This window comes from Callithrix jacchus, chromosome 5 (genome assembly GCF_049354715.1).
Source record: "Callithrix jacchus isolate 240 chromosome 5, calJac240_pri, whole genome shotgun sequence".
NCBI classification, from domain to species: Eukaryota; Metazoa; Chordata; class Mammalia; order Primates; family Cebidae; genus Callithrix; species Callithrix jacchus.
The window spans coordinates 65,336,329-65,362,821 of NC_133506.1; the positions used below are offsets into that span (position 1 = coordinate 65,336,329).

Here is a 26,493-nt window from a genome sequence, read left to right on the forward strand (position 1 = left end):
TCCACATCCACAGGGCTTTTGGCTGCCCCAGCTGCTCTGCTGGGGAAGTTCTGCTTTTTATCCTCCCTGTCCTTCCACAGGAGTGTTCCCAAAGTGCTCTGTGCCCCTCAACAACAAAAAGGCCTCGGGTTGTCTGGGCCAAGGGGATGTGATCCTCTCTTCTCTGCTCTGCCCTCCAGGGCACCCAACTTCTGCCCGGGGGTTCTGCCTGGTCCCTATGCCACCCACCTCCAGGGTTGGGCTTCTTCCCTGCTGCAGTGGGGATTTGTACTCACCTGCATTTTCTCCAGCATCTCGAAAAACTCCGACGACTGAAAGACAAAAGTGGGGGACAGAAAGACGGGGGTCAGCCCGGAGGTCCACGGCCAAAGCCTCTTCCTCACCAACCGTCTGGAAGCTGAGCCAGGGGCTTCCCCAGGGACAACATTCATTTGGATCAACAGAGAAAATAATTTGATTTTGCCTGTGCAGGGCTAGAAGGCCAAGCACCCCACACGGCGAGAGAGAGAATACGGCAGCCCAGGCCGCGAACACACAGCCCTAGGGGACAGACACTCAGTCTCTGTCAAGGTAAGGGGCCTGCGGGGCCCCTAGGAAAGGCCAAATTCCGCAAACGCCTGCCATCCTCAAGATTCAGACTCCGGCAGGAGCCATATGTAGGATGTTTTCAACCCAGCAATGGGGCCAAGGTGTCCACATAAGTGACGTTCCACACCCTGATACAGGAAACCCACCAGTCAAAGTAGAGCTGCTGTGGCCACAGCAGAAGGGCCAGGGGGTGGGGGAAACTGAGCCCCAGCTGTACCGCCTCTGCCTCTGCCTGCCCTGTCCCCTGCCCCCAAGGCACCACTTTGGGACCCTAAAGCTGGTGAAACAAAACCTGAACACCACTTAACCTAGGCCTCTGAGTCCCCAGAGGGTTTTTTTTTTGTTTTGTTTCATTTTGTTTTTGAGATGGATTCTCGCTCCATCGCCCAGGCTGGAGTGGTGCAATCTCAGCTCACTGCAACACCTGTCTCCTGGGTTCAAGTGATTCTCCTGCCTCAGCCTCCCAAGTAGCTGGGATTACAGGCACCCACCACCATGCCCAGCTAATTTTTGTTATTTTAGTAGAGACGTGGTTTCACCGTGTTGGCCAGGCTGGTCTTGAACTCCTGACCTCATGTGATCTGGCCACCTAAGCCTCCCAAAGGGCTGGGATGACAGGCCTGAGCCCTGCGCCCAGCCTAGATAGGTTATTTTAAATCCCAAACTGCATTTGTCCAGACCTTTCACCTACTTTGCTGCCACCCTTGTCTACTCCAGTAAAAGCAAAAAGGAGCAAAGCGAAGTGGAATGGAAGCGTGAGGGGCTGGCAGCTCCGCTCCAACGAAACACACACAGAGGTCCTCCCAATTCCCGTCCGATAAAACTACAACCCTTTCTCAAACTAACGTTGCTGCCCACATCTGGGCACGGGAAGCTGTGAGTCATTAAGTACCCAGAAGAGACGTTCCCCAGTGAAGAGCAGAGAAAAGAAAGCAGTGATGAGCAACACTGTGTCTGTCCTCAGCACTTCTTCACGCACAGGTGGGGCCTCCAAGCACTCTCCCTAGCTCTGCAGGCACCATGGGCCAGAACTGCCTGCAGCTCCCACTGCTCCCAGAATTCCCAGAACCACCCTGGGAAGGAGCCTGGCGAAATCCCTGGAGAGACCCAGCCCTGCTGTTGACCCCAGACAGCCTCTGTCAGGCCAAAACCAGCCTGTCAGAGGCAAAAAGCCCCTGACCTACCAGCAGTTCAGGATCTGGCATGTAGAAAGCCCATGAATGAATGTGCGGGGTGGGCTTAGGGCACCCACATCCAAGTCCCTTAAGCAGACGTGAGCCGTCCAACATCCAAATGCCAAACCTCCTCTTCCTACCTGTTCTGGGTACACATGCTTACAATCTCCAGGCTTAGGAGACCAAGATTACCAGACATAAAGAGCTTATGCCAATCAATAAGGATAGAAAGATGAGCAGGAGGAGGATAATGGAACAAAAACAATCAACATTTTACATACACAGACCTCTGACCTGCAATTCCATGTCTAACAATCCATTCTCTAACACTCTTGCAATGTACACAAAGACAGACAGACTCAAATGTTCACTGCAGCACCGTTTCTAACCACGAAAAGTAAAAACAACTTACATGTCTGTAGAAAACTGGTTAAAATAAGCCACCTTCACAGGATAAAACACAAATACTATAAACTATAGCTCAATAAATTGGATAACTTAGATGAAATGAACAAATTCCTAGAAAAACACAACCTATCAAAACCTACCCAGTAAGAAATAGAAAATCTAAAGATATAACAAATAAACAGATCAAACTCATGATCAAAAAACAATGCATAAAGAAAAGCCCATGTGGGCCCTGCAGGCTGCCATACGCCCGCGGCTCCGGCTCTCCCCCGTTTGCCGCGGCGGCCCGGCACCAAGAGCACCCATGCCATCCTGCCCCACACGCGGTCTAGCCGCTGTCGGCCGCGGGGGGCCCCGGGAATCTGAAGGGTCCATGGGGCCAGGGGCGGGGCCTGCGGGCGGACGGCGGCCGAAGCTTCCCGGGAGAGGACGAGGAGGAACTGGAAGACGCGGAAGAGGACGCAGAGGAGGAGCTGCTGCAGAGGGAGTTTCTGCTGCCGGCGGGGACCCAGTGCATGTGTCTGGTCCACCCCGATGTCAAGTGGGGCCCGGGGAAGCCGCAAATGACGCGAGCTGAGTGGCAGGTAGCAGAGGCCACAGCCCTGGTGCACACTCTGGACGGCTGGTCCGTGGTGCAGACGATGGTGGTGTCCACCAAAACTCTGAACAAGAAGCTCGTCTTCGGCAAAGGGAACTTTAAGCACCTGACAGAGAGGATCCAAGATCTCTGGACATCACGTGCGTCTTCCTGAATGTAGAGAGGATGGCTGCCCCAACCAAAAAAGAACTGGAAGCCGCCTGGAGGGTGGAGGTGTTTGACCACTTCACCGTCGTCCTGCACATTTTCCGCTGCAACGCCCGCATGAAGGAGGCCTGGCTGCAGGTGGCCCTGGCAGAGATCCCGCTCCTCAGGTCGAACCTGCAAAGGGAGGTCGCCCACCTTCACCGAGGAGGATCCGGCTCCTGCTACATCATGGGGTCAGGAGAATCGTTCATGCAGCTGCAGCAGCGTCTCCTGAAAAAGAAGGAGGCCAAGATCAGGAAGGCCCTGGACGGGCTTCGGAAGAAGAGGCACCTGCTGCGGCGGCAGCTCAAGAGGCGCAAGTTCCCCATGGTCTCCGTGGTGGGGTACACCAACAGTGGGAAGACCACGCTGATCAAGGCGCTGATGGGAGACGCCGCCCTGCAGCCGCGGAACCAGCTGTTTGCCATGCTGGACGTCACAGCCCACGCGGGCACGCTGTCCTCACGCCTGCGCGTCCTGTATGTGGGCATCATCGGGTTCTTGTCCCAGCTGCCACACGGCCTCATCAAGTCCTTCTCCACTATCCTAGAAGACGTGGCCCACTCGGACCTGATCCTGCAGGTGAGGGACGTCAGCCACCCCGAGGCGGAGCTCCAGAAAGTCAGCGTCATATCCACACTGCGTGGCCTTCAGCTGCCCGCCCCGCTCCTGGACTGCATGCTGGAGGTTCACAACAAGGTGGACCTGGTTCCCGGGTACCACCCCACGAAACCGAACGTTGTGCTTGTGTCTGCCCTGCTGGGGCATGGGCTCCAGGAGCTGAAAGCTGAACTTGAGGCAGCATTGTTAAAGGCCGCGGGGAGACAGGTCCTCACCCTCCGCATCAGGCTGGCCAGGGCCCAGCTCAGCTGGCTGCATAAGGAGACCACAGTTCAGCAGGTGGACATGATCCCCGAGGAAGGAGCAGCCGACGTCAGGGTCATCATCAGCCACTCGGCCTATGGCAAATTCCGGAAGCTCTTTCCAGGATGAGCAGAAGCCCGAGGAGGCCTGGGGTGTGGTGGCATTGCTGTGTCAGGACAGTGGGGTCCCCTTTGTCAGGCTCTGTGTCCCAGGCGGTTGTGATGACCATACAGGCTGCTGGCATGCTCACGGCTGCTCTGAAGCGGGCCTCCCCAGAGTCCACACCACACAATTCCACTGGGCCCCCAGTGCATGCTGTGAATTGTTTTCCCTCGGAATGTTCTGGCAGCAGGACATGAACCTGTGTTTTTGCCTCCGTGAGCAGCATTTCCGGCCTCTCCTGCCTCTGCTGTGAGCCGTGGCCCTAGTGGGCACATGTGGCCCCTCTGCCCAGCTGTCTGTGCGCACAGACGGGCCTCATGGCCCACAGCCGTACTGGTGAAATGAGTAAATACCAGGTCCCCTGGCAGCCCAGAGAATCCGTCCACAAACCGTCCACAAAAGCAGAAGGGAAAGAAAACAGTTCTATTAATGAAGACGCTTCAAACCAGACTGTGACATGTGCATCGCAGACCATCCGCTGACAGATGCAGAGAGACAATTTCACCTGCATGAGGCCAGGCCGTACAGACCAGCCTACCCAACGTGGCAAAACCCTGCGTGGCCATGCTACACACCCATCTCCGTCCACAGGGAAACAAAATGCCTTGTATGTTTTTGCTTGCTCTGAGACAGACTCTCTGTCGCCCAGGCTGGAGTGCAGGGGTGCAATCTCTGCTCATTGCAACCTCCACCTCCCGTGTCCAAGCGATTCTCTTGCCTCAGCCTCCCAAGTAGCTGGGATTACAGGCGCCCACCACCACACCCATCTAATTTTTGTATTTATAATAGAGATGGGGTTTCACCATGCTGGCCAGGCTGGTCTGGAACTCCTGACCTCAGGTGATCCGTCCACCTCAGCCTCCCAAAGTGCTGGGATTACAGGCGTGAGCCACCGTGCCCAGCCTCACAACTTAATTTTTAAAAAAACTCTATGACCTGAAAAAGATGCCCAATGAATTAACTTTTTTTTTTTTTTTTTTGAGACGGAGTTTTGCTCTTGTTACCCAGGCTGGAGTGCAGTGGCGCAATCTCAGCTCACCGCAACCTCCGCCTCCTGAGTTCAAGCAATTCTCCTCCCTCAGCCTCTCAAGTAACTGGGACTACAGGCTTGCGCCACCACGCCCAGCTAATTTTTGTATTTTTAGTAAAGACGGGGTTTCACCATGCTGCCCAGGCTGGCCCCGAACTCCTGACCTCATGATCCGCCCACCTCGGCCTTCCAACGTGCTGGGATTACAGGTGTGAGCCACCGTGCCTGGCCTGAATGAACATTTTCTAAAGATGCCTCCCGCATCCTGTCCTGAAAGCCAAATACTCCTCTGCTGCGTACGTGGCAATAAAATTCATGCATACATGTGAAAAAAAAAAAAAAAAGAAAGAAAAGCCCAGACCCAGATGGCTTCGTTTGTAAATTCTACCAAATATTTAAAGAAAAGTTAATACTAATTCCTCATACTTACTATGAAGTAAGTCAAAAGAAAGTGCACAGCATGGTAGAAAATATTTGCAAATCATATATCTGATAAAGGACGTGTCTCTACGAAAATAACTCTTACAACTCAGCAAGAAAAAGACAACTCAATTTAAAAATGGGCAAAGGATCTAAATACACATATCCCCAAAGAAGATATACAAAGGGATAATAAGTACATGGAAAGACACTCAAACCACTAGTCAAGTCATCAGGAACTGCAAATCAAAACCACAGCAAGCTACCACTCACACCACTAGCACAGCTGTGATCAAAAACCAGAATATCCCAAGTGTTAGGAAGGATGTAGAGAAATCGGAGCCCTCAGATACAGCTGGGAGGAATGTAAAACAGTACAGCCACTGTGGAAAATAATTTGGCAATTCCTCAAAAAGTCCCACATGAACAATGACCACATGACCCAGCAATTCTACCCCTAGGGATAGACACGAAAGAACTGAAAACAGGTATTCAAGCAAACACTTGTACACAAACATTCACAACTGCATTCTTCACTCTTACCAATAGATGGGTACAACCCAAATGTCTATCAACTGATGAATAAACAAAATGTGCTGTGTCCATGCAATGGAATAATATTCACAGCCATTAAAAATAACATACTGGGCCGGGTGCGGTGGCTCACGCCTGTAATCCTAACAACACTTTGGAAGGCTGAGGCAGGGAGATCACAAGGTCAAGAGATAGAGACCATCCTGGCCAACATAGCGAAACCCCATCTCTACTAAAAATATAAAAATTAGCCAGGCATGGTGTCATGTGCCTGTAATCCCAGCTACTCGAGAGGCTGAGGCAGGAGAATCTCTTGAACCTGGGCAGTAGAGGTTGCAGTGAGCCAAGATCACCCCACTGCACTCCAGCCAGGCGACAGAGCAAGACTCCATCAAAAAAAAAAAAAAAAAAGTACTGATACATCTCACAACACTGATGACCCTTGAATACATTACACCAAGTGAAAAAAAGGCAGACATAGAAGACCATGATTCCATTTTCATCAAATGTCCAGAGTATACAACTTCATAGAGACAGAAAGATTAGTGGCTGCTTAGGCTGAGGGGATGGGGCATTAGAAGCTTATAGCTAAAAGGTACAGATTTCATTTCAAGGCAATAAAAAGGTTCTAAAATTGATTATGATGATGCTTGCACAGCTCTGTGAGTACCACCAAAAACTACTGAATTGTATACTTTAAATAACTTTATGATATATAAATTATATTTCAACAAACCTGCTCAAAAAAACTATGCAGTCATTCAAAAAGAAAGGAATAGATTCGTGTTGTTTACATATGACACTCTCCAAGATATATTAAGCTCGGCGGTGGAGATCAGAGAACAATACATTGAATATAGTCCCACTGTTATAAAAACAGGCAGGCATGGTGGTTCACACCTGTAATCCTAGCTATTCAGGAGGCTGAAGCAGGAGGGTTGCTAGAGCCCAGGAGTTCAAGGCTGCAGTGAGCTATGATCATGCTACTGTACTCTACCCTGGGTGACACAGTGAGGCTCCACCTCTTTAAAAAAAAAAAAACACTGTAAAGCTACCTATACGATGTATGTATATAAATTCATAGAAAATGATCTAGAAGAATATACCTCAAACTAACCAAAAGCGATTATATCAATAAATGAGGGGCCGGGTAACATGACCCATGCCTTGTAATCCCAGCACTTTGGGAAGCCAAGGCAGGCAGATCACGAGGTCAAGAGATCAAAACCATCCTGGCCAACATGGTGAAACCCCGTCTCTACTAAAAATAAAAAAATGAGTGGAGCATGGTGGCACATGCCTATAGTCCCAGCTACTCAGGAGGCTGAGGCAGGAGAATCGCTTGAACCTGGAAGGTGGAGATTTCAGTGAGCTGAGATCACGCCACTATACTCCAGACTGGGTGATAGAGCAAGATTCCGTCTCAAAAGAACAAAAAAAATTAGCTGGGCGTGGTGGTGTATGCCTGTAATCCCAACTACTCGGGAGGCCAAGGTACAAGAATCGCCTGAACCCAAGAGGTGGAGGCTGCAGTGAACTGAGATCCCACCACTGCACTCCAGCCTGAGTGACAGAGCAAGACTCCATCTGAAAAGAAAAGGACAGGAAAGAAAATCTGCAACTCTGTCTCAAAAGAAAATATGTGCAAAGGACATGAACACATGATTAAAGGACGAACATAAAATGACCAATGACCACATGGAAACAAGCCCAAGCTCTCCAGTTATTAAAGAAATTAAGATCACAGTAAGATATCATTTTCCACTATCTGATTGCCCAGCACTGGGAAGGATATGGGATCCAGGTTGCAGAAACTATGGATAAGTGCGTCCCTGATACAGCCTTTCTAAAGGCACTATGTGGCCCAAACTTTTAAAATATCCACGTCCTTTGGTCCAATAAGCCTACTCTAGGGAATTTACACTAGAACAATCTTCAGGCCATAGCGTAAGAACACATATCCAAGACCACTTGTCCCAGCACTGTTTACAGGCCAAAAGTGTGAGCAGTGAGGGGAAGGACCCACCAGTGAGAGGAAGAAGAAATGAGGCACAGGGGTCGCTCATACAATAAACTACGACAAGAGGAGGTCTGTGTTTATGATACTACTGCAAAGGTTCACAATGCCTTGCTAAGTGAGAAAAACAGGGTTTTGAACAAGATGATCCCACCGTTTCCAAGAAACAGAAAGAACGTGTTTGTGTACGTAGGCGCAGGACTGCATCCGACGGAGGTTGTGATCACCCCCACGGCACAAGAAAAATATCCTGAAGGATATACAAAATGAGGTTGAAGGCAGGGATGATTTCCCCCTTTTGCTTTTCAGTTTTGTTTTGTTTTTCTGAGACAGAGTCTTACTCTGTCATCCAGCTGGAGTGCAATGGCCTGATCTCAGCTCACTGCAATCTCTGCCTCCCTGGTTCAGGCGATTCGCCTGCCTCAGCCTCCCGAGTAGCTGTAATCACAGGCGCCAGCCACCACATCTGGCTAATTTTTGTATTTTTAGTAGAGATTGGGTTTCACGATGTTGACCGGGCTGGTCTTGAACTCCCGACCACAGGTGATCCACCCACTTCAGCCTCCCAAAGTGCTGGGGTTACAGGCCTGAGCCAATGCACCCGGCCATTATTTTTTTTAATTTCCTACAATTTTAAATTATTTTTGCAATTAGCAATGTGTTTAAGACTGACACATAAGTGGAGGCTCTGGCAGTCCTTTCTTTGCTTCCCCCAACCCTAGTGACAGGCCCTTCCCCCAGCTTCACCACAGAGTGTGTCCAGAGATACAGAGTCCCAGCCTTCGAGCCTGCAGGAAGCCCCTCCATCTGGGCCAATTCATTCCTCAGCATATCCTGGGTCCTGTGTATTATAGACTAAGAAGCTCTCTTGAATCACCCCCAAATCCAGCTCCCTCTCTGCTCTCCACGCAAGGTGGCAATAAAAAATTATTTAGGTGTGTTCTTAAACAATGTCCTTCTATTGGTCAGTCAGTTAACCCTAACCTTTTGAGCATATCTAAGGCATCAAGTAGATGCTGGAAGTACGTGCTAGGAAAGGGACCAACTTCTAGGGTACTTGATCTTCATTATGAGAGAGAGCTGTCCAGAGATACACTACAGGGGACTGATGACTCAATGGCTCTAAGGAAGCATAAAGCACTTCTTGCAGCCAGGCGCAGTGGCTCATGCCTGTGATCCCAGCACTTTGGGAGGCCGAAGCGGATGGATCACCTGAGGTCAGGAGTTCGAGACCAGATTGGCCAACATGGTGAAACCCCATCTCTGCCAAAATTATAAAAATTAGTCAGGCGTGGTGGTGCATGCCTGTAATTCCAGCTACTCGGGAAGCTGAGGCAGGAGAATTGCTTAAACCTGGGAGGCAGGGGTTATGGTGAGCCAAGATGGCACCACTGCACTCCAGCCTGGGTAAAAAATAAAACACTTCTTGCTGGGGGGGTCAAGTGCAGTTCTCTATTGCTGTGTAACAAATTACTCCAAAAGTTAATGGTCGAAAAGAATTTCTATGGGTGAGAAATTCAGGAGTAGTTTAGTGGTACCCCTCTGGCTGAGGGTTTCTCATGGGGCTGCAGTCAAGGTGTCAGGAAGGGCTGCGTCATCTGAAGGCTTGACTGGGATGCAGCACCCACGTCCAGGATAGCACACGTACATGCACGCTGGCAGGGCCCGCAGTTCCTTGTCGCATGGGCCTCTTCAGAGGCTGCTTGAGTGTCCTCAAAACACCGCAACTGACTTCCCCCAGAACAAGCAATCAGAGAGAGGATAGGGGACCAAGAAAGTGTGGTGGTACCTCTTACCATCTATTCTGAAATCATAATCATCACCTCCACTTTATCCTATGAAGTGGAAGTGAGTGTCCAAGTCCAGCTCACACTCAAAAGGAGGGGAATTAGGTTCCACCTTTTCTTTTTTTTTTTTTGAGACAGGGTTTTACTCTGTCATCCAGGCTAGAATACAGTAGTGCAATCTCTGTTCACTGCAACCTCCGCCTCCTGGGTTCAAGTGATTCTCATGCCTCTGCCTCCCAAGTAGCTAGAATTACAGGCACATGCCACTATGCCTGGCTCATTTTTTTGTATATTTAGCAGAGTTGGGGTTTCACCATGTTGGCCAGGCTGGTCTTGAACTCCAGACCTCAAATTATCCCCCTTCCTTGGCCTCCCCAAGTGCTGGGATTATAGGTGTGAGCCACTGCACCCAGCCTAGGTTCCACCTCTTTTTATTATAAGGCTGGAGTACGGCGGCATAATCACAGCTCACTGCAGCCTTGATCTCCTGGGCTCAAGTGATCCTCCCTACCCAGCCTCCTGAGTAGCAGGGACTACAAGTGCATGCCACCACACCTGGCTAATTTTTGTATTTTTAGTAGAAACAAGGTTTCACTGTCTCGAACTCCTGAGCTTAAGCCATCCTCCCGCCTCAGCCTCCCAAAGTGCTGGGATTACAAGTGTGAGTCTCCGAGCCCAACAGTTTCCACCCCTTGAGGAGAGAAGCATCAAAGAATTTGTGGACACACCTTAAAACCAAAACGTCAATGAAGGCTTTTTGCAAGACACAAGATCCCAGGCCCACCTTAAAGGATAAAGAGAAATCACTGGACAGAGAGGGGTGAAGAGGGCGTGGTACTCAGGCAGCGGGTGCTGAATGGGCAATGAGAGAAAACAGAAGCAGCTCAGGCATACCGTCACTGAAGAGTAGTCAGTGGGTCAGCCCAGCTGGCGGGAGGCCCCTGGGTCAGACATCCTGTAGATCAGACAGGAAAGCAAAGCTGAGGCCTGGGCCTGGGCGACGCTGAACACCAGAACTCAGGCTTCAGCTGCAAGGCAGTGCAGAGTGGCTTAGGTTCAGGTGCAGTAGAAATGCACGGGAGGCAGCAGAGCCTTGAGGTGGAAGCACAGGTCTGGGAGTGGTCAGCCCGCTACTGCCCAGCTGCACTGCGTGAGGCCGGTTAACCTCTCTCCATCCCTCTTTAATTTTCTCACCTGAAAGCTGAAGCAGACAGTCCCTGACTTTAGTGCTCCTAGGTTGATGAGGTGACAGCAGGAGAAAGTACCCTGCCAGGGCCTGGTCCACAGTGAACGCTCAGTAAATAGCAGCTACTAGAAGAAACTACCAGAGAGCTCCCTCTGGAAGCAGGCTTTGTCCTGTTGGAGGTGGTCTAGCAGCATCAAGATATTCAGGGTTTTGTTTTGTTTTGTTTTTTTGCGATGGAGTCTTGCTCTTGCTACCCAGGCTGGAGTGCAGTGGCACAATCTCGGCTTATTGCAACCTCCGCCTCCCAGGTTCAAGCAATTCTCCTGCCTCAGCCTCCCAAGTAACTGGGATTACAGGCATGACCCACCACACCAAGCTAATTTTGTATTTTTAGTAGAGATGGAGTTTCACATGTTGGCCAGGCTGATCTTGCACTCCTGACCTCAAGTGATCTATCTGCCTCAGCCTCCCAAAGTGCTGGGATTACAGGCATGAGCCACCATGGCCAGCTAATTTTGTATATTTAGTAGAGACAAGGTTTCACCATGTTGGTCAGGCTGGTCTCAAACTCTGACCTCAGGCGATCTGCCTGCCTCAGCCTCCCAAAGTGCTGAGATTACAGGCGTGAGCCACCACGCCCAGCTGATACTTGGTTTTTCTTGATATCATTGGTCTTCCCAGAGACAGTGTTTAGGTAACTGTTATAAATGGGTCTGGCTGGGCATGGTGGCTCATACCTGTAATCCCAACACTTTGGGAAGCCAAAGCGGGTGGATGACCTAAGGCCAGGAGTTCAAGACCAGCCTGGCCAACATGGTGAACCCTTGTCTCCATTAAAAATACAAAAGTTAGCCAGGCATGGCAGCATGCACCTGTAATCCCAGCTACTCAGGAGGCTGAGGCAGGAGAATCACTTGAACCCAGGAGGCAGAGGTTGCAGTGAGCCAGGACTGCACCACTACATTCCATCCTGGGCAACAGAGCAAGACTCCATCTCAAAAAAAGAAAGAAAGGGAATAATAAGAAAAGGGTCTGAGTGAAGATGCCCCATGATTGGGGCTGGCACAGGTGGTGAGAAGGCTATGACCCAGCCTCAGCCATGAGCAATGTGCTGGGTGGATGATCCCCGCACGGACAGTGCCCAGGCAGAAATCAGTCAGTGGCAGCATGGCCTTGGCTGGGCTGGCCTCACTTGTGACTTGCTGCACTTTCCAATGGGACAGTTGACAGGAAGTGAGTTTCCTTTTCCACCCAGAAGCAGGGTGACTCAGGCCAGCCGGGAACAGCAGCTCCGCCTTTCAGACACACAATCATCTACATACCCCGAGATGGCCGCGTACAGCCAAGGGCACACAGCAGGCACTCAGTTAATGCTCGCTGACTCCCTGGCATTGCCCCAGAGACTGAAGTTCTGCCCAGGGCAGCCTTCAGAAGGGGATCTCCCTCCACCAGGAAGCCAGCCACTGGATTTTCACAGAAGCATGTAATTGGGCCTCCTCCTCAATAGCAGGGTCCATGCATCTGTCTAATGTATTATCAGCAACAGCTGTTGCCACCGAAATCCGAGAGGCAGCAAGTATATCCCCATGGGCTCTGCGTTCACAGCCAGTCAATAGCTAACCACGCAGAGCCAGCACTCTGCCGAGGAACTCTGTCTGGGCCCCGGGTTCCATCCTGTCCCCACCACCCAGAAACAGCCTAGTTGGCCGGGCACAGTGGCTCACACCTATAATACTAGCACTTTGGGAGGCTGAGGCAGGCAGACCACAAGGTCAGGAGATCGAGACCATCCTGGCTAACATGGTGAAACCCCATCTCTACTAAAAATACAAAAATTAGCCGGGCATGGTGGTGCATGCCTATAATCCCAGCTACCTGGGAGGCTGAGGCAGGAGAATTGCTGAAGCCCAGGACGTGGAGGTTGCAGTGAGCCAAGATCACCCCACTGCACTGCCGCCTGGATGACAGAGTAAAACTCTGTCTCAAAAGAAAGAAAGAAAGAAAGGGGAGAGAGAGAGAGACAGAGAGAGAGAGAGAGAGAGACAGAGACTGATCTTTCTTCAGAAAGGCAAAGAGAGTCCCTGGGGAAGAAGATGGTGGAAGAAGTCCCCAGTAGCAGGGGCAGACATGAACAAGAACTGAAGGAGCAGCTTCGGTTTGGGAAATCTCGAGAAATCTTTCCCAATGCCCCTATCTGCCGGCTCTGGTGCCGGCCCACTGCCCAGGCAGCAAAGCAGCAGAATCGATGAGAGTCTAGGACCCACCCCTCTCCATCTCACCACCCTGTGCCCTCCCTGCCTCCCCCTGGTCCACAGCAGCTCTACACACGGGCAGGCATGTCCTGCAGACAGGCAGCCACTCTTCCCTCTTGTTGCATCCCAGCTCGTGAGACCCTCACCCCTACAACACTCTTGCCTCTCTCTCCTCTCCGACCCTAGCTGGGGAAGTGACACTCACTGGCCCCACCTGCAGTTTGCTGGGTCCCTGCTGGGCTACCTGCCCTAGCCCCGGGCTCCTCTCGTCTCCTTCTGGAGGTGGGGGTGTGTTGATATGTCAGCGGCCTTGCTAAACCCTGCTCCTCATCACACACCCATGCTCACAGAGCGATGCTGTCTGAGCGCTAGCACCTTTGAGTGGGGCTGGTAACATCACCGCTAACTCACAGGGCTGTGGCAGGGCCCACAGGCCAGTGTGAGCAGAGCCTGGCACAGCCTTGGCACACAGGGCACTCACTAAGCCCTCACAATTGCCTCGTTATCCCCACCAACCCCAATCCAGGACACACTGAGAGGGCAAAGCCACGTCAACAGCAAATGAAAAACATTACCAGAAGACAAGGATGGAGGAGAAGGTATTTTGCACCTATGTGGGTCCCAGGAAAACGGGAGGAGGGGAGATGTGGGTCAGAAAGTGCTGGGGGAGAAGAAGACAGGTCAGCGTGAGTTTCTCATCCTAATGGAGATGGAAGACATGAGAAAGAAGGATTTCTGGAGAGTTTTGTAAACCCATTTGTGGAAAGCTGGAGGAACTGGGCATGCCCTGGGAGCTGAATGGGGTGTGTCCCATATCGTCTGATCACCGAGCACACTGACTGGATCCGCCGCTGGCCCAGAGGTCCCCATCCGCAGGGCAAGCAGGATGAGAACCAGCTGTCCACCAGCTGGCTGCAGAACAGAAGGCCCCCGAGGGCAGGGCTCTTTGTTTGCTGTGATCCCTGCCATAACCCTGTGCTATTAATAGAACTGCCTAGCACACAGTAGATGCTAAATAAACATTTTCCAAAGGAATGACTAAATATTCTGCCAACCAAGATGCAATGAAGCAGGCAGTGAAGGGGCGAGTCTTGGCCTGGGCGTGGCCAGGGTGGGCTTCTCGGGATGCCTAGAGTCAGGGCTGGATGGGCCAATGTTACTGCTATTATGAGCTGTCTGTTCTCTGGCCACAGACCGAACCCCGCACCCTGGATGACCAACCCTATGACCAGTGAGTGCCCCCAATAATGAAATGTCCTCCAGAATCAGGTCCTGTTCCAACCAAGTGTCCCCCCACCCCCGACAAAGCCACCTGCTTGCCTCTCTTTCCCTCCTCTGGTCTCCCTTCCCACCAACTCCTGCCACTCACAGCTCTTCCACTGCTGGAGCGCTTCAGAGGCACCACGTTACTGTGTCACGGGGGCCAGGAGCCTCCCATGGCTCTCTGTTATGCATGGCAGTGGTAATGCCACAGAATCACCTGGGGGCTTGTTAAAACTGTTTCCAGCCGGGTGTAGTGGCTCATACCTGTAATCCCAGCACGTTAGGAGGCTGAGGTGGGTGGATCACCTGAGGTAAGGAGTTCAAGACCAGCCTGGCCAACATGGTGAAACCCCATCTCTACTAAAAAATACAAAAATTACCTGGCGTGGCGGTGGGCGCCTATAATCCCAGCTACTTGAGAGGCTGAGGCAGGAGATTCACTTGAATCTGGGGGTAGAGGTTGTGGTGACCTGAGATCACACCACTGCACTCCAGCCTGGGTGAAAGAGCGAAACTCTGTCTCAAAAAAAAAAAAAAAGTTTCCTAGGCCCCACCCCTAGAGCTTCTGATTCTTGACCAGAGAATGTGCATTTCTAACAACTTCCCAAGTGACCAAACTCTGAGAACCACTGACCTAGGAATTAATCGTGTTGAATGCTAGTGGTGTGGGGGTAGGGAGGGCCGTCCCTGAAGAGGTACTAGTGCAGAGATATAGCAAGGTGGGGAAGGGTGGAAAGATGGTCAGGTTTTTATAGGACATCTTAAATTAGGCAGACTCATATTTAAATTCTAAGACTGGACTAGAAGATGTAAATGACTATAGGCACAAGGCAGGCAACCTCATAATGGGATAAGAAGTAAAGAGATGGAATCCATAGTAATTAAAAACCTCCCAGCAAAGAACAGTCCAGGGCCAGATGGCTTCATAGTGAAGCCTACAAACATTTAAAGGAGAATTAACACCAGTCCTTCTCAAACTCTTCCAAAAATAGGAGAGGAGGAAACACTTCCTAACTCATCCTATGAGGCCAGCATTACCAAAGGGACACAAAGGAACCGCAGAAAACTGGAGGCCAGCATCTTTATGGCTAGAGTCAGAAATCCTCAACAAAATACCGGCAAACCAAATCCAACAGCATACTGCCATATTCCATGACCAAATGAGATCTATCCTAGGAATGCAAGTTTGGTTCAACACAAGAAAATCATGTACTAGGCCGGGTGCGGTGGCTCACACCTGGAATCCTTGCACTTTGGAAGGCCAAGGCAGGAGGATCACCTGAGGTCAAGAGTTCCAGACCAGCCTGGCCAATATGGTGTAACCTCGTCTCTGCTACAAATATAAAAATTAGCAGGGCATGGTGGCACATGCCTGTAATCCAGCTACTCGGGAGGCTGAAGAGAATCACTTGTACCTGGGGGCCAGAGGTCACAGTGACCCAAAATCATGCCACTGCACTCCAGCCAGAGCAAAAGAGTAAAACCCCCTCTCAAAAAAAAAAAAAAAAAAGGAAAACAATGTAGTATGTCACGTTAACATAATGAAGAAGAAAAAAATACATGGTTATCTCAACTGATAAAAACCACTTGACAAAATCTAATATCCTTTCCTGATATAAACACTCAGAAAACTAGGAATAAAGAGAACTTCCTTGACATAAAGGGCATTTAAAAAGAAAGGAAAAAGAAGACATAGCTAACACCATACTCAATGGTGAAAAACTAAAAGCCCCATTGGGAAGATTCCCCATTGGGAAGATTGGGTAGCAATAAAATAAGGAAGCCCACTTTCACCACTACCATTCAGTGTACCAAAAGAAACAGTAAAATGATCTCTATTTTCAGATGAGATGTTCCTACATAAAAAAACTCACAGATTTCAAACACACACAAAACCTACTAGAGCTGATAAAAGGAAGTCTGCAAAATTGCAGAGTACAAAAATCAGCTGTGTTTCTATACATCAGCAATAAACAATCAGAAAAGGAAAAGTCAGGTTTCACAAGATGGCGCCGAAAGCAAAGAAGGAAGCTCCTGCCCCTCCTGAAGCCAAAGCAAAGGCTTTAAAGGCCCAGAAGGCAGTGTGGAAAGGTGTCCACAGTCACAAACAAAAGATCCGCACGTCCCCCACCTTCTGGCGGCCCAAGACACTGCAACTTCAGAGGCAGCCCAAATAACCTCGGAAGAGCGCCCCCAGGAGAAACAAACTTGACCACTATGCCATCATCAAGTTTCCGCTGACCACCGAGTCTGCCATGAAGAAGATAGAAGACAACAACACACTTGTGTTCACTGTGGATGTTAAAGCCAATGAGCACCAGATCAAACAGGCTGTGAAGAAGCTCTGTGACATGGATGTGGCCAAGGTCAGCACCCTGATTCAGCCTGATAGGGAGAGGAAGGCATGGGTTTAACTGGCTCCTGATAACGATGCTTTGGATGTTGCCAACAAAATTGAGATCATCTAAACTGAGTCCAGCTGGCTAATTCTAAATATACATGCATCTTTTCGCCAAAAAAAAAGAAAAATTAAAACAATTCCATTTTAAAATAGCATTAAGAATAAAATAACTAGGAACAAATTTAACCAAGTAGCTTGTACACTAAACACTACAAAACATTGCTAAAAGAAATTAAAGAAGACATAAATAAATGGAATGGCATCCCATGTTCATGGATTGGAAGATTTAATACTATTAAGATGGCAATACCATTCAAAGGGATCTACATACCTAATGCAATTTCTTTCAGAATTCTAGCTGGCTTCTTAGTAAAAATTGAAAAGCTGATCCTAAATTTGATATGGAAATTCCATCCAGAATACTCAAAACCTTCTTAAAGAGGAAGGCCAAAGTTGGAGAACTCCTATTTCCCAATTTCAATACTTATTCTAAAGCTACAGCAATCAAAACAGTGTGGTACTGGCATAAGAATAGGCACGTAAACCAACAGCGTAGAATTAAGAGTCCAGAGAAAAACCCACACATCTATGGCCAACTGTTCTTTGACAGACTTGCCAAGACCGATTCTAGGAAAAGAACGGTCTTTTCAACAAGTGGAGCTGCAAGAAAACTGGATATCTATATGTGAAGAATTAAGTTGGTAGTCCTCTTTTTAATGTTATTAATTTTTTGAGCAATCTCCGTGCTGTTTCCTGTAGCAGCTGCATTTTACATTCCTACCAACAGTGTTTCAAGAGTTCCAGTTTCTCCGCATCCTCACCAATGCTTGTTATCTTTTGTGGTTCTGATACCAGCCATCCTAACAGGTATGAGGTGAACAGGGTGAAAGGCAGCTTCCAGGATGGAAGGAAATATTTGCAAACCATATATCAGATAAGGGCTCAATTTTTAAAATGTGTAAGGAACTCCTACAACTCCATAGTAAAAAGAAACCTAACCTGATTTAAGAAGTGCACTAAAGGGCTAGGTGCAGTGGCTTAAGCCTGTAATCGCAGCACTTTGGGAGGCTGAAGTAGGCAGATCGCCTGAGGTCAGGAGTTCGAGACCAGCCTGGCCAACATGGTGAAACCCAGTCTTTACTAAAAATGCAAAAATTAGCCAGGTGGTCAAGGTGGGCACCTGTAATCCCAGCTACTCAGGAGGCTGAGGCACGAGAATCGTTTGAACTCAGGAGGCAGAGGCTGCAGTGAGCCAAGATTGCGCCACAGCACTCTAGCCTGGGTGACAGACCAAGATTCCATCTCAAATTAAAAAATAATAAATCAGATAGAGGAATCAGATAGAGGTGACAGTTGCACATCATGAAAGTACTAAATGCCACTGAAATGTTCACTTTAAAATCGTTGATTTTATGTTGTATAAACGTCACCGATTTTTTAAAAAGAGAAAAAGAGCATGAGGGAGAGACAATGGTAAACTGAAGAGCACAGGACCACTCCAAAGGGGGCAGCCACTGCCCCTTATCTCTAGCCAAGCTGTCAGGCAGAAATCCAAGCTCAGTGTTGCTCAAGTGTTCAACATAGGCCAGAAATCCAATTTTTTGTGTGAGTTCTCCCATTTTTTTTTTTTTTTTTTTTTTGAGACAGTCTCACTCTGTCACCCAGGCTGGAATGCAGTGATTCGACCTTGGCTCACTTCAACTGGTTCAAGCGATTCTCCTGCCTCAGCCTCCCAAGCAGCTGGGACTACAGGCGGACACCACCACGCCCAGCTAACTTTTGTATTTTTAGTAGAGACAGGGTTTCACCATGTTGGCCAGGATGGTCTCAATTTCTTGACCTCATAATCCATCTGCCTCGGCTTCCCAAAGTGCTGGGATTACAGATGTGAGCCACTGTGTCCGGCCAAGTTCTCCCAATTTTTATACACTGTTGACAGAAAATTTTAAAAATCTCTATGTGGGCCAGGCAAAGTGGCTCACGCCTGTAATCCCAGCACTTTAGGAGGCCGAGGCAAGTTGGATCATGAGGTCAGGAGTTCAAGACCAGCCTAGCCAATATGGTGAAACCCTATCTCTACTAAAAATAAAAAAATTAGCTGGGCATGGTGGCATGTACCTGTAGTCCCAGCTGCTCAGGAGGCTGAGGCAGGAGAATTGCTTGAACACAGGAGGCAGAGGTTGCAGTGAGCCGAGGTCACACCACTGCACTCCAGCCTGGGTGATAGAGCAAGACTCCGTCTAAAAAAAAAAACTATGTGAACCAAACACAATCAATCATTCTAATGAGCCCAATCAGCCCCCAAGTTTCAGTCCCAAACACAAGTTTCAAGTCTTGCTGTGGAAGCCACCAAATGTACCTGAGCTGGAAGATTAGATGATACTAGGCATCGTTTTAGGATGTCCCAAGGTATCCTCTGCTGGGCACTGGTGATATGCCAGGCAGGCACGAGGAGCTGAATCAGGCACTTTTCAGATCCACTCTATAAGCCTCACAGGTACTCATGGAGGGAGGGCTAGAGGGCTGGGGACTCAGAGTACTTAAGCAACCTGCCCAAAGTGAGTCCTGATTCAAATCCAGACCCAACAAGGTTTGCCCCCTCAGCTTCTCACGTGTACATCTGATGGGGGCCTCAAACTTCCCAAGTTAGACCAAAACAGAACTCTCTTCATTCTTTCCCTCAAAAGCCTTCCTTCGTCCCAGCCAGTCTCCTCATCTCAGTGACACCCAGGACAAAGCGTCATCACTGATTTCTGGACCCCTCATCCCCCACATCCAATCCTCTGGCAAGTCCACCATCACATGGTATCCCACATCTGACCACCTCTCATCGCCTCCACCGCCCCCCTCATCTCATGGCACCTCAACTGGAAAGCCACCTTGGGCCCTCGGCTTCCTTCCAAGCCCCTCTCAAATCAGTTCCCCAGAGGACAGCCACTGGGTCTTTTGTTGGTGGTGGTGTTTTGTTTCTCTTGGGTTTTTTTTTAGATGGACTCTTGCTCTGTTGCCCAAGCTGGAGTACAGCAGTGCAATCTTGGCTCACTGCAGTCTCTGCCTCCTGGGTTCAAGCAATTCTCCTGCCTCAGCCTCCCAAGTAGCTGGGATTACAAGCACATGCCACCACACCCTGCTAATTTTTGTATTTTTAGTAGAGACAGGGTTTCACCATGTTGGACAGGCTGGTCTCAGACTCCTGACCTCAGGTGATCCACCCGCCTCAGCCTCCCAAAGTGCTGGGATGACAGACGTGAGCCACTGCGCCCGGCCCACATGATCTTTTGAAAAGACAAATCAAATGAGATCAACGCCCAGCTTGAAACTCTCCTGCACCCTGCCTGGGCCCAGAGAGGTTGGGTCATTTCTGACTGGTCACAAGGTCCCCGGTCTTCCCAGGGCATCCTGGAGCCCATGGTGGTGCAGCCTGAGATGGGGGGAACTCCTTGGTCCAACCCTCCAAACGAGTGTCCTGTCCCTCCTCACACTCATCCCTGAATTCTCACCCTCAGCTCCCCTAAAGAAAAAGACAGCACAGCCAAGGAAGGAGAAGAAATAAAAGAAAACAGCCAGTCCCGGCGGGCAGCAGCGGCTGACAGAGGAGGGGCCCACAGTCCCCACCTGGCCAAGTCTGCCCAGGCCCCCCATGTTCACCAGGAGGGCCACAGAGGGCCTGGCAAAGCTGGAAGAGGGTCAGCAGAGCCTCAAGGAACAGTGCGGCTTGGTAGAGAGGACTGCGGCTCAGGCTCCCCACGCTAAGCCTCCTACTAACCACACTCTCAGGCTCGGTGACAGGACAGAGTCCCCAGAGCCACAGCCCAGAGAATAAAGGGCGGGACCCACAGCCTGGCCAGCTCCAAGTGTCCAAGCCAGGCGAAAGCCCAGCTGAGGAGCCCCTCCCTCTCTCGCCCTGGAAACTCCCACCTGCGCGCAGCCTTTGGCTGGCAGTGGGTCCCCTCGGGCCCTGGCAGGGAGCCAAGGAGCCTTCCCAGAGGAGCACAGAGGTGAGTTCTCTCCAGCCTTGTGCCAGGACCCACCTTGAATCTCCAAGCTGGGGAGGAGAGGCCCAGGTGCTGAGTCTGTCCCCTGCCCTCCACGTCCCCCCCTCCCACAAAGCCCCCTCTGTCCCTGGTCTGGATTCCTCCTTCCCCTGAGTGAAGGGGGGCTTCTGTGACCCAGGGCAGGCAAACAGCCACTCAGGGCTCCCTGCCAGGTGACAATAGGAGATGCTCTGTTCCTCACCCGCTCCAGGCAGCAGGGCCTGGACGGGCCTACCTCCACAGCCCAGGGACACTCACCAAAAGGTACTTTAAGAAATCCATCTTCTGTCAAGGCCCATGTCCTGTGCACCGGGGGCCTGCTGCCTGAGCACCGCCACAGCTGCTCTACCACCACGGCGGCGGCGACTGCTGCTGGTGACGTTGGCCAACTTCCTTCAGATCAAACAAGGAACTACAGGACTTGGGTGTCCGCCCGAAGCTGTGAGTCCACACAGACTAGCACTGACCTTTGACCCCTCCTTCGCCATGGGTGTTTTTCTGGGAAGCCCAGGGCCAATGGAGCTGCCATACATCATATGCCATAAGGGCAAGGGGGTCCCTTCCAAGGGAGAGGCCCGCTCCAGCAGATGGGTGGGCGCTCACTGGGGCCTAGGAAGCTAAAAGGGTGAGAAGCCTCCCCCTCCACCCCTGGCCTGAATGAGTTCTCAACACTGCTGGCCTTCGAGGCTGGACAGAAGGCAGGGCTGGGACACAGGAAGCCAGCGACACGGTTGGCCCTGAAGGAGTCCCCGTGTCTGGTGTGCTAGGAGACTCCAGCAGGCACCACTTGGCAGGGGCCTCAGTTTTCCCTGATTTAAACTGGTAAGCCCTCTTTGTGCAAGAAAAATAAAAACAAGTCAAAGAGAGCCCAGTGCCTGCATCTTTAGAGGCGTCCCCATGTACCTCACAGAGCCTACAAGGTGTGAAGAAAAAGCTAAAAGAGGAAGTGGGCCGGGTGCAGCAGCTCACACCTGTCATCCCAGCACTTTGGGAGGCCACGGCTGGCAGATCACCTGAGGTCGGGAGTTCACACCAGCCTGGCCAACATGGTGAAACCCCGTCTCTACTAAAAATACAAAACTGAGTTGGGCAAATGGGAGGCACCGACAATCCCAGCTACTTGAGAGGCTGAGGCAGGAGAATCGCTTGAACCCAGGAGGTGGAGGTTGTAGTAAGCCAAGATTGCACCACTGCACCACAGCCTGGGTGACAGAGCAGGACTCTGTCTCAAAAAAAAAAAAAAAAAGTGGCGGCTTGTGGGGCTGGAAAGGGGTGTACAGAGGCACAGGGAACTGTTTTCTTTGAGGAACAGCCTGGATTTTTTTTTTTTTTTTTGAGACAGGGTTTTGCGCTTGCTGCCCAGGCTGGAATGCAATGGCGTGATCTCAGCTCACTACAAACTTCGCTTCCTGGGTTCAAGCAATTCTCCTGTCTCAGCATCCCAAGCAGATGAGATTATAGACACCTGCTGCTGTGCCCAACTAATATTTGTATTTTTAGGAGAGACAGGGTTTTACCACAGGAAATTGCCTAGCAATGTGCTTCCAACTCAAAATTCTGACATACAAAACCATCTTGGAGAAGCTCATGGACCTCACTGTCCCTGCTGTGCCCTTCTGTCCTTCCCCTGGCAAAAGGGACCCAGGGTAAGGCTCCTGCATCCTCAACATCCTCACAAAAAAAATTTAAAAATAAAGCAAATGGCTGGGGGAGACACCCTGTGAGCTCAGAACCCAGAGGCACCCGGTGCTGTGGGGAAGGAGGAGGCAGCCCAGCTCAGCCAGGGCTCCTCTGGGTCTCACAGTCTCTTTCCAACACTAGTCACACGTCACACTCCATACCCATCCAGGGCCCTCGGTTCTGTTCCAGCTTTGGGAGGAAAGCAAGGTCCCCAGCATGGAAGGAAAGGCATGAATGTTTTAATCCCTCAAAACAAGGTAGTATGGTGTGGGAGAAAGAGCCCCAGACCTAGTGTGGGGCAGACAAGCTACTGACTCGCAGCTCTGCTGCTGACAAGCTGCATGGGCTGGTCACTCAGCCTCTGAGCCTCAGTTTCTTGTTTTTATTTATTTGTTTCGAGATGGAGTCCCGCTCTGTTGCTCAGGCTGGAGTGCAGCAGCACAATCTCAGCCCACTGCAACCTCCACCTCCCAGGTTCAAGAGATTCTCCTGCCTCAGCCTCCCAAGTGGCTGGGATTATCAGCACCTGCCACCAAGCCCAGCTACTTTTTTGTAGGGTTTCACATGTTGGCCAGGCTGGTCTCAAACTCCTGACAGGTGATCCGCTAGCCTCGGCCTCCCAAAGTGCTGGGATGACAGGTGTGAACCACCACACTGGGCCAAGCCTCAGTTTCTGTATCTATAAAATGCGAGAAATATAACCCACTCTGCAAAGTGGCTATAGACTAGCACACCACGTCTGTACTGTGTCCAGTGCAAGTATGGTGAGACACAAAATGTCCTCTGTCAACAGCAACTGTGACAACCATCAATCCTTCCTCCCAGCCCTTGCTGCATGCTCGCGCCCAGCTCCTGCCCAGCCTGCCGCCAGCACACAGCCTGTCTCTTCTCCAGCACAGCTCTAACCTGTGCTCCAGCTCCAGATCCCCACAGCCTCCCAAGGGAGAACAGAGGCCAGGAAATGTCTGCAGGGGCTGCGGAAGACACAGCTTATTCGAGGCCAGGCAGAGAAGACCTTGGCACAGGTCCATCCCCAGGGGCTTGAAATGACACGGGAAGTCAGGATGGGGGAGGAGAGGAGCTAACTCTAGTATGGGAGCTGGGCCACCACACTCATTCGGAAGATCCATGTGCTAGAGGGACACCTACCTGCAGAGAGGCCTGGCAATGCCCTTCAAACTCAAAATTCTGACATACAAGACCACCTTGGAAAAGTGACATTGCCAAGTTCATGGAACTTGCTGTCCCTACTGAGCTCTTCTCTCCTTCACCTGGCTAAAGGGACCCAGGATAAGGCTCCTGCATCCTCAACAGCCTTCCAGGCCCGGCTCATCTTCACTCCTACTCAGAGCCCGTGAGTTCAGCATGCCCTGCCATGCCCATTCCTGCAGCCCTGGCCTCAGGAACATGGCATGCCCCAAGCTGGAAGGACATCCAGAACACTTCTGCAACCCCCTTGACCACAGCATCCCAGGGCCCAGAAAGCCCACCGTCCAAACTCCTGCCTCTTTGCAGGAATGCATCCAGAAGGAGCAAGGAAGAAGAGAGATGGAGAAGCAGCTTACTGATCTTCTCTCGGCCAGGCACTAGCTTGGAGCTGGAGACCCAAGGAAGATCACCCTCCAACCCTCTCCTCCTTCCCACTCCACTTTATTTGCTTGACTCCTTTAGGTCTTAATTTGGAGATCACCTCCTCCAGGAAGCCCTCTTGGCATCTACCCTCCTCCCTGTCCCGAGGTGGTCCTCCCATCCTACACATGCCCTATCCCATTGCTCTCAGCCTTATCACTTCTTGTTTGTCTGCTTCCCCCATTTCACCTGTAATCCCAGCACCTGGTGCACACAGGTGCTCAATAAATACCTGATGAATGAATAACTGAATAAAGGAACTGACTTCAGTCTAGTGACTAAGACAATCATAAAAGCAAGTAATTACAATCCAGAAAACAAGGAGCAAGGAGTGTAGGTAAAGCCCACGCCTGCACGGGCGCACTGAGGAGTGGGCAACGGCTCTCCTGCTAGGAAGGGCATCCAGGAGTACTTTCCAGAGAGTTATTCCTGCCATTTTGGAGATAAGGCCATGGAGGAAAAAAGAAAGTGTCCTGCATCTAAGGATTAGGATTAGGGTTACGGTTAGGGTAAGGGTAAGGGTTAGGGTTAGGGTAAGAGTAAGGGTAAGGGTTAGGGTTAGGGTTAGGGTAAGGGTAAGGGTTAGGGGTAGGGTTAGGGTTAGGTTAAGGGTTAGGGTTAGGGTAAGGGTAAGGGTAAGGGTAAGGGTTAGGGATAGGGTTAGGGTAAGGGGTAGGGTTAGGGTAAGGGTAAGGGTTAGGGTTAGGGTAAGGGTTAGGGTAAGGGTAAGGGTTAGGGTAAGGGTAAGGGTAAGGGTTAGGGTAAGGGTAAGGGTAAGGGTTAGGGTAAGGGTTAGGGTTAGGGTTAGGGTAAGGGTTAGGGTTAGGGTTAGGGTTAGGGTTAGGGTTAGGGTAAGGGTAAGGGTAAGGGTTAGGGTAAGGGTTAGGGTAAGGGTAAGGGTTAGGGTAAGGGTAAGGGTTAGGGTTAGGGTAAGGGTTAGGGTAAGGGTAAGGGTTAGGGTAAGGGTAAGGGTTAGGATTACAGTTAGCAGTAGTAGAGCATGACTCCATATCAAAGCCCGGGACCCATTCCTACCTCCTCACATTTGATCGTCATGATAATCCATTTTGGGGTGGCAGGGGAGTAACTAAAGCTCAGAGAGGTTAACTGGCTTGCTGAACATCACACAGCCTGTTAATAGCAAAGCCAAGTGTTGTGAGTGAAACAGGTTCAAGGCATGGAGGAAGGAGAGGAATATGGAGGAAAACTGTGAGTATGTTTGTCTATTTAACCTCAGAGGGCACACGGTAGAGCCTGGCTGGCTGAGAAGGCCCACAGCCCCCAGCAGGGTTGTGTGCAGACAGCAGCAGTGTGACCACACTCTGACATCCTATCCATGGCGAGGGGAGGGCCCAGGCCAGGAGAGGGAGTCCCAGAGACAACCCAGCAAATAAGATGGCATGAAGTCCAGCGAGACAAATAGCACTTACGAGGCAAAACTGGCCACCAGGCACTGGAGGTGGACACGGCAGAGAAGATGGCAGTCTGTGCGCATTTCCCATGTCAAATTAGCCTCCTGAGCTTCTGAATGAGACCCCTCTTCTCTCGAAACCAGAAACCCCACTATTAAGGATGCCCAATAGAGGTCATCCTGTTATAAAATACCCTGGCTGGAGCAAGCCCGCCAGATCGGCCGTGTTTCCCGAAGCCCCTCAGTCAGAATTCCCATGGCACTTGAGTTGGGTTTGCTAGGCATCATATCCTGTTTTACAAGAACAGCTACGACTAATCTTTCCTCTAAACGGTACACCCTGCAGGCAGAAGCCATGTTTACATACACCAGAGTTGTGCACCCACCAGATTTCATCGAATCTAAAAGAACATCCACTGTAAGGTCCACATGATTTTGTGTTCCACTAAGAAATTAAAACTGCTGCCAATTACAGATTACGGTGTGCTATTGCTTACGAGATGTGTCCTGATTTCAGAGTTGTTAAATGAGACAGGGAAAGTGTCTTAGAGGCGATGAAATACAGTAGCAGACACTGAGTAATTATTTGTACTTAGTAATTATTTCTTGGGGTAATGGAAAGGACACTGAATTTGAAATCTCAAGACTCAGGTTTGTGTCTTACCAGCTGGCTAAAAGGAGTATTTCATTTTCTCCTCTGCACAGTGGGGAAATCATTCTTCTTTTCCGCAAGAACCATAAGAGTTCAAGAAAGTGCTTTGTAAGGCCAGACATGGTGGCTCATGCCTGTAATCCCAGCACTTTGAGAGGCCGAGGTGGGTGGATCACCTGAGGTCAGGAGTTCAAGACCAGCCTGGTCAATGTGGTG

At 50.4% G+C, this 26,493-nt stretch overlaps 1 protein-coding gene and 1 pseudogene across 50 annotated transcripts in view; one reads left to right on the forward strand and one right to left on the reverse strand.

Annotated features, from left to right (window-relative positions):
• RAP1GAP2 (RAP1 GTPase activating protein 2) overlaps nt 1-26,493 on the reverse strand; it is a 239,486-nt gene that overhangs the window by 74,858 nt on the left and 138,135 nt on the right. For all 50 annotated transcript variants that reach the window (XR_013535393.1, XR_013535392.1, XR_013535391.1 and 47 more), the window contains one exon: nt 276-311. Coding sequence is in view for 38 of the 50 variants with exons in the window: in XM_035299337.3 (XP_035155228.1) it covers nt 276-311 (36 nt within the window). In the remaining 12 variants the exon portion in view is untranslated. The remainder of the gene's footprint in view (nt 1-275; nt 312-26,493) is intronic.
• LOC108591720 (putative GTP-binding protein 6 pseudogene) lies at nt 2,395-4,098 on the forward strand (annotated as a pseudogene).